The sequence below is a fragment of the Phasianus colchicus genome, chromosome 32 (assembly GCF_987193195.1).
Source record: "Phasianus colchicus chromosome 32, bPhaCol1.hap1.1, whole genome shotgun sequence".
NCBI lineage: Eukaryota > Metazoa > Chordata > Aves > Galliformes > Phasianidae > Phasianus > Phasianus colchicus.
The window spans coordinates 3438409-3446120 of NC_143467.1; the positions used below are offsets into that span (position 1 = coordinate 3438409).

General features: G+C 64.1%; 1 protein-coding gene across 1 annotated transcript; it reads right to left on the minus strand.

The window, feature by feature from the left end:
• Positions 1-589: 589 nt before the first annotated feature.
• ZNF574 (zinc finger protein 574) lies at positions 590-7260 on the minus strand. The gene is made up of 3 exons (XM_090128212.1): positions 5448-7260; positions 4034-4674; positions 590-3567 (listed from the first exon to the last, which is right to left on the minus strand). Exons 1-3 carry the CDS (start codon positions 6646-6648, stop codon positions 1465-1467), a joined length of 3945 nt encoding a protein of 1314 aa, XP_089984338.1. The 5' UTR covers positions 6649-7260; the 3' UTR covers positions 590-1464.
• Between the last annotated feature and the right edge of the window lie 452 nt (positions 7261-7712).

Consider the following 7712-nt stretch of genomic DNA (forward strand, 5'->3'; position numbering starts at 1 on the left):
GGGGCATTGACCAATGGGGGCGGGGCTGAAGGGGGCGGGGCTAACAGAGACACCGACGATCGGGGCAGTGGCGTAAGGGGGCGGGGCTTTGAGGGAATGGGACCAATGGGGAAACAGCAAAAAATGCGGGGCGGGGCTTAACGAGGAGACAGAAACGGGGGCGGGGTCACGTCGGGGGCGGGGCTTCGGTGGGGGCGTGGCCTGGGCGGCCTTTGTGATTGACATCTTATGGGGGCGGGGCTTAATTGGGTGTGGCGGGGTGGGGCTTAATGAGGGCACGGGATCAGAATGGGAATAATGGAATCATTAAGAACGCTGCGATGAGAAGGAATTAAAAAATCTATATGAAAATGGGGGGGGGGGACAACTAGTGTGAAAATGGGGGAAAAAAGGAAAAGTGGGAAAAAATAAATATAAAAACGGGGAAAAATACTTTAAAAAAAGGAAAGAGACTGTAAAAAAAAAAGGGGGGGGGGAATTAGTGATATCAAAAAATGGGGGAGAACACGGAATAGTGCCCCTCCCCTCCCCCAGACCCCAACGGGGCAATTAAAGGACCCCGCCCCCCCCCCCCAATCAATGAGTCGCATTTTGGGTCCATTTCAGGCGTTTAATTGCATCAGCAGATAACTGCCCCCCCCTCTCCCCCTCCCCAGGGAAAGGGGCACACAGGGACAGTGGGGGGGAGGGAGGGGGGCTCGGGTGCACCCCAAAATGGGGCAAAATCTGCCCAAAATGGGACCGCGGCCACCAGCAATGTCCTCAGCTGGCTGACATCACTTCCCCCATCTTCATCACCTCAAAATGGGGCGAAATCCCCCCGGAATGGGGCTGACCCCAGCAGGAATATCCGCTCCGTGGTGAGACGGGGTCCTCCAGCCCCACCCTGACCCCAAAATGGGGCACAATCCCTCCACAATGGGGTCGGGGCCACCAGAATGTCTTCAATGGGTGGTGTGATGTTCCCATCTTTATGACCCCAAAATCGGGTGAAATCCCCCCAGAATGGGATTAGGGCAACAGGAACATCGCCATGGCGGTAACATGGGGTCCTTCATCTGTCTCCTGTCCCCCAGAATGGGGCAAAATCCCCCCAAAATGGGACTGGGGCCACTAGGAACGTCCCCACGGTATGACGTGGGCTGCTCCATCCGTCTCCTGTCCCCAAAACGGGGTGAAATCCCCCAAAATATGGCCAGATTCCCCCCAGAATGGGGCTGACCCCACGAGGAACATCCCCACGGTGGTAACATGGGGTCTCCATCCGTCTCCTGTCCCCCAAAATGGGGCGAAATCCCCCCAAAATGGGACTGGCCCCACCAGGAATATCCCCGAGGCAGTGACGTGGGGTGTCGTCCCCCCCCCAGAATTGGGGCAGAACGCCCCAAAATGGCGCCGTGGGGACCACCCTGGGGGGGGGAGGGGTGGATGGGGGAGGAGGCACGCTGCCCTCCCCCCCCTCGCTCAGACCCCCCCCACGGGGACGTCCCCAAGGGCCACATCTGTGGGTGCCGTCCCCGCCGGTGCCGTGGCCTCGGGGTAGATCTCCATGGGCTCCATGATGGCCAAGGCGCTGCCGTAGGCGCCGACGGCGTGGGGGGCACCGGGGGGGGCGGCGCTGGTGTCGGTGGTGACGTCGGTGACGGTGTTGGTGACGGTGTTGGTGACACTGGTGATGGCGTTGGTGACATCGGTGCCACTGGAGGCCATGCTGGTGATGATGGGCACGCCATCAGAGATGGCATTGGTGACAGTGGTGGCACCAGTGGTGCCATTGGTGCTATTAGTGGTGACACTGGTGCTGTCGGTGTCATCAGTGATGACAGTGGTGACATTGGTGCCATCAGAGATGACGCTGGTGCCATGGGTGCCATCAGTGGTGACACTGGTGCCGTTGGTGCCATCCGTGACCACATTGGTGACAGCGGTGCCATCCGTGACGATGTTGGTGACATCACTGTTGACACTGGTGCCATTGGCAACGCCACTGGCGTCATGGGTGCTATGGGTGACACCGCTGGTGACAACAGGAGTGCCATCAGCGACGACATGGGTGACACTGGTGCCATCGGTGACGACATTGGTTGTGTCAGTGATGACGTTTGTTACGTTGGTGCAATTGGTGATGACGTCGGTGACGACACTGGTGGCGGTGGTGACACTGGCGACGTCGGCGATGGCGTTGGTTATCACATTGGTGCCATCAGCGATGGCACTGGTGATACCGGTGACGTCAGCGATGAGGTTGGTGCCATCGGTGACGACGCTGGCGGCGCTGGTCAGCACACTGCCACCACTGGTGGCACTGGTTGCGTTGGTGATGACGTTGGTGATGTCAGTGATGACATTGGTGACGTCACTCATCACAGCGGTGCTGTCGGTGCCATCGCTGACAACACCGGTGACACCGGTTGCGTCGCTGATGGCAGTGCTGCCATCAGTCACCACCCTGGTGCCATCCATCACATCGGTGACACCGGTCGCGTTGGGGATGACGTCGGTGCCATCGGTGATGACGCTGCTGACGTCAGCGACGACTCTGGTGCCGTTGGCGCCATCGCCGATGACACCGGTGACGCTGGTTGCGTTGGTGACGACGTTGGCGATGTCAGCGATGACGTTGGTGACGCCGGTTGTGTCGGTGATGACCCCGGTGACATCAGCCACGCCGTCAGCGACCACGTGGGTGACGTCAGCAATGACGTCGGTGACATCAACGGCGCCGGCGATGACATTGGTGGCGCCGGCGCCGTCGTCGGTGACGGTGATGACGCTGGTGACGTCGGAGATGACGCCGGCCGCGTCCACGATGACGTTGGTGCCGTCGGTGACGACGTCGGCCGCGTCCACGATGACGTCAGCAGCGTCAGCGATGGCAGCGATGACCTCAGCACCGCTGCGGAGCACGTCCACGGCACCGGCGTGCAGCACGTCCACGGCACCACCAGCACCGTGGAGCACACCAACAGCACCGGCGCCGCCACGGAGGACATCCACGGCGCCGGCGCCGCCACGGAGCGCATCCGCATCACCAGCCCCACCGCGCAGTCCGTCGGCGCCGCCGTCCCGGCGCTGCTGGTGGAGCTTGCGGTGCTTCCATAGGTTGGAGAAGGAGCGGTAAGCCTTGCCGCAGGCCTCGCAGCGGTACGGCCGCTCCCCGGTGTGGATGCGGCGATGCTCGGCCAGGCGCACGGCGATGGCGAAGGCTTTGCCGCACTCCTGGCAGCGGAACGGCTTCTCGCCGGTGTGCAGCCGCCGGTGGTCCTTCAGGTGGGTGGACTGGCGGAAGGCCTTGCCGCACTCGGGGCAGGGGTACGGCCGCTCGCCCGTGTGGATGCGGCGGTGAACCTGCAGCGAGGTGTCGGTGCTGAACAGCTTCTTGCAGTCGGGGCACTCGAAGGTTTTGGAAGCGGCCGCGCGGCGCTGGGGAGGTGGGGGAGGGGGCAGTGGTTGGGGGGGTGAGGAGGAGGGGGATGGGGAGGAAGGCGGGGGGAGGGGGGCGGTGGGGTCCGGGGGGGGAGCCCCGTGGAGGCGCTCGTGGGCGCGGAGCCGCGCGGTGGAGCCGACCTGGGGGAGATGGGGAGAATGGGGGGCTTAAGCATGGAATGCACAGACCCCAGGGAGACCCCAACCAGGGATCCATGGAGACCCCACAGAAACCCCTGCCGGAGCCCTGCAGAGACCCCACAGAGACCCCAGCCATGGCCCCATGGAGACCCCTCCCCCAGCCCCACAGATAGCACTCCCCAGCCCCCACCCCCATGAAGACCCCCCTCCAGCCCCCTTCCCCAGCTCCAGAGACCCTTCTCCAGCCCCACAAAGACCCCTTCCCCATACCCCACCCCTACGAAGACCCTCTCCTGCCCCATTCCCCAGCCCCAGAGCCCCCTCCCCAGCCCCACAGAGAACCAATCCCCTCCCCAGCCCCCTCTCATAGTCCCCACCCCCACAAAGACCCCCTCCCCAGCCCCCAGCCCCATGAAGACCCCCTCCAGCCCCCCCCCCCATCCCCAGCGCCCCCCCCCATCCCCACCTTCTTCCCGCAGACCCCGCACTCGAATCGCCGTCCCATCGCTTTGCCACACTTGTGCTGCCTCAGCTGCCCGGCTCCTGCGAAAGCCGCCCCGCATCCCCCACAGGTGTGGGGCTGCCTCCCCGCGTGCCCCAGCTGATGCACCTCCAGCAGCCGGCGCAGCAGGAAGGAGCGGCCGCACTGGGGGCACTTGTAGGGATACTCCCCGGTGTGGTGGTAGCGGTGCATCAGGAGGCGGTAGGGCCGGTGGAAACGCACCCCGCACTCCTGGCAGGCGTAGGGGTAGCGGCGGCTGTGCACCAGGAGGTGCTGCCTGAGGCTGGACGACTGGGTGAAACGTTTGTGGCACAGCTCGCATTGGTACGGCCGCTCCCCGGTGTGGGTCAGACGGTGCCTCAGCAGGTTGGCCTGCGAGTTGAAGCTCTTGCCGCACTCCCCGCACGGGAAGGGCCGCTCGCCCGTGTGGGTCAGCAGGTGGTTCCGCACGTGGGATTTCTTCTTGAACAGCTTCCCGCACGTGGGGCAGGGATGGCGGCGCTCCAGGCGGTGAACGAAGCGCTGGTGCCGGGACAGCTGGGCTGCTTTGCCGAAGGATTTGCCGCAGAGCAAGCAGCGGAACGGAGAGCCGGGGGGGGGGTCACCTACAGGGGGGTGGGAGGGGGAAAGGAGAGGGATTACAGCCTTGTAACGCCGGGGGTCAGCATCACAACCGCTGCCATCAGACCTGCTACCATCACTGCACCCCCTGCCATCAGTCCCCCCCACCAATAACACCACCTCACCATCCCCACCCCCCCAACACCACCAGCCCATCCCCACCCCCTTCCCCCCCCCCCCCCCCCGTTACGCCACCTCCCCTCACCCAGCTCTTCTCCATCCCCCTTTACTCTCATTACTCCTGCCTCACCCACCGCCTCCCCTCCCCCTCAATACCCCCCCTCACTCAGCACCTCTTCCACCCCCCACCCCCCCTTCATCCACCACCTCTCCACCCCTACCCCCCCCCATTACCCCCCTTCAACCCCTTCACCCAGCATCTCCCATCCCACCACTACCATTCCCCCCCCCCATTCTCCCTCCCCCCCATTCCTCCTCTCTCACCCAGCACTTCTCCCACCCCCACCCCACCCCCCCTCTTCCCCCAGCACTTCCCCTCTCCCCGATTCCTCTCCCTCGCCTAATACTTCCCACCTCCCCTCCTCCCCCATCTCACACCACCCTCCCCACTGCCCCCCTTCTCCCATTCTCCCCCCATTGCCCACCCCCCCCTTTCCCCATTCTCCCCCTCACCCAGCACCCCTCCACCCCTACTCCCCCATTTCACTCTTCCCCCCCATTACCCCCCTCTCACCCAACACCTCCCACCCCCCCCCTCCGTTTCCCCCCCCTTCTCCCTCCATCCCCCCCCTCTCACCCGCCACCTCTCCCTCCTCCATCACGGCGGCCATCACGGCCTCCCCCAGGCTCCCATCCCCGCCGGCAGTGCCGTCGCTCAGCACCAAATCCTCGGGTCCGGCTTTGCTGCTGTGCCCGGTGCCGCCGCTCAGCGCTCCGTGCGTGCGCCGATGGTACAGAAATTTGGTCATGTTCACAAAAGCCTTCCCACACCCGCAGCGGTGCAGCGCCTCTGCCCCGTGCGTGCGCCGGTGCGCCAGCAGCACCGCCTCGGTGTCGAAAGCCAAACCGCAATCCAGGCACAAGAAGTGGGACTCGGCGCTGTGCCCGGCCAGGTGCTGCTCCAAAGCCGGCGGCGTCGGCAGCACCTTGCTGCACAGCGGGCACTGGAAGGCCCCCAAACGGTGGCAGCGGAGATGCCTCTGCAGGCGGCGCGGCGATGGGAAGAGCTGCTGGCACTCGGAGCAGCGCTGCTCGGCCAGCGGCCGGCGCCGGTTGTGGTCGTCACCGTCAGCACCGTCGGCTTTCACCTCGTAGCTGTGGTCGGACGGCGGCAGCGCCGGGAGGTGGCAGCCGGCCTGGTGCTCCAGCACGTCCTTGGGGCTGTGGAAGAGCTGCAGGCACTGGGCGCATTCGTAGAGCAGCAGCTGCACCCCGGCCGGCAGCTCCTCCTCCTCCTCCGGCTTGCGGTACGAGTGCTCCACGTCCACCCTGGCGTTAGGGATGCTGCTGCTGCTGCTGCTGGTGCTGCCGGTGCCGGCAGTACCGGCGGTGCCGTGGGCATCGCGGTGGCTCTGCCGGTGCGCCAACCAGGCGTCCTGGCTGCCGAACAGAGCCCCGCACTCCACGCACTCGTAGTGGATCTGGTTGGGGACAGCCAGGTGGGGTTTGGTGCCTCCCAGCACCGGCTGCTGCTGGGTTTTGGTGCTGGGCTCCAGGTGCAGCTCCTGGTGCTCCAACAGCTGCCCCGGGGACAGCAGCAGCTGCCCGCATTCCAAGCATTGGTAGTGGCTGCTCTCCGGGACGGCCAAAAGGTCCCCCCCCGGCAGCCCCAGCAGCTCCAGGCGGGTTTGGGGGGCTGCGGTTGTGCCCCCCACGGCCGTCAGGTGGCTCTGGTGGTGCAGCAGGGCGGCCTCCAGCGATGGGGACAGCTGGGAGCACTCGGAGCAGACGTAGCGAGGCTCCAACAGCAGCACCGCCTCCGCCGGGGGGGAAGCCATGGTGGGGAAGGGGGGGGTGGGGAGGGTAAGGGGAGGGGGGCTGAGGATTCGGGGAGGAAACGGGGTTATTTGGGGGGATTGGGGGAGTTTAGGGGAGTGAAAACGGAGAAAAAGGGGTTATTTAGGGGGAGTTGGAAAAATTGGGCAGATGAACAGGGAGGAAAAAGGGTTATTTGGGGGGGGTTAGAAGAGTTTGGGGGGAGTGGAAAGAGAGAAAAAGGGGTTATTGGGGGGGAGTTGGAGAAATTAGGGAGAGGAAAACGGAGAAAGAGGATTTATTTAAGGGGATTATGGAGGAAAAAGGACGGAAAGAAATTATGCGGGGGAACGTTGGGTTATTAGCAGGAAATAGAGAAGGTTTGGGGTGGGGAGAGAAAAAGTATTTGGGAAAAAAAAAAGGGTTTTAAGGAGATTTAATGATTTATTTCCGGGAGTAAATACCTGTCCCCCTTCTTCCTGATCTCAAAAGCCATTTTAGGGCTCCCTCAGAACCTTTAAGACCCCCCAGACCCACAAGATCCCCTGCACACACATTTAGGGCCCCCCAGAGCCCTTAGGACCCTCTCAGACACCAGAGCCCCCCCGTAAAAACCCTTCAAGACTCCCCCCCCCCAAAGCCTCCCTTAGGGCCGCCCCACAACCCCCAACCCCCCCTTCAGACACTCAGCTCAACCTCCCTCAAACTGCTTCAGACCCTCACAGCCCCCAAATCCCATTTAGAGACCCCAAAATCCCCTCAGGCCCCCCCCAGACCCCTTCAGCCCCCCCCATCCCCTCCTCATAGTCCTCACCTCTCCTGCGCCCCCCATTAAGGCCCCACAGACCCCCTCAGGACCCCCCCAAACCCCCCCACCTCCAGCCCCTTTGCCCCCCCCGGACCCTTTCAGTAACACCCCCAAAGCCCCCCCAGACCCCCACCCCAAATCCCCCTTACTGAACCCCCCCAGGCCTCAGCCCCCCCTCACCCCCCTTTTGCCCCCCTAACCCCCTCGGGAGACCCCCAAAGCCCCTCCCCCAGACCCCCCCCCAGGGCCCCACAAACCCCTCCGGACCCCCACAGCCCC

Excerpts from the sequence above, each read along its gene's own strand:
- ZNF574 (XM_090128212.1), bottom strand. The coding sequence starts at position 6,648 with ATGGCTTCCCCCCCGGCGGAGGCGGTGCTGCTGTTGGAGCCTCGCTAC. Across the intron at positions 4,675-5,447 it reads GGAGGAGGGAGAGGTGGCGG|GTGACCCCCCCCCCGGCTCT; the intron begins GTGAGAGGGGGG and ends ACCCCCCTGTAG. Across the intron at positions 3,568-4,033 it reads GCGGGGTCTGCGGGAAGAAG|GTCGGCTCCACCGCGCGGCT; the intron begins GTGGGGATGGGG and ends CATCTCCCCCAG.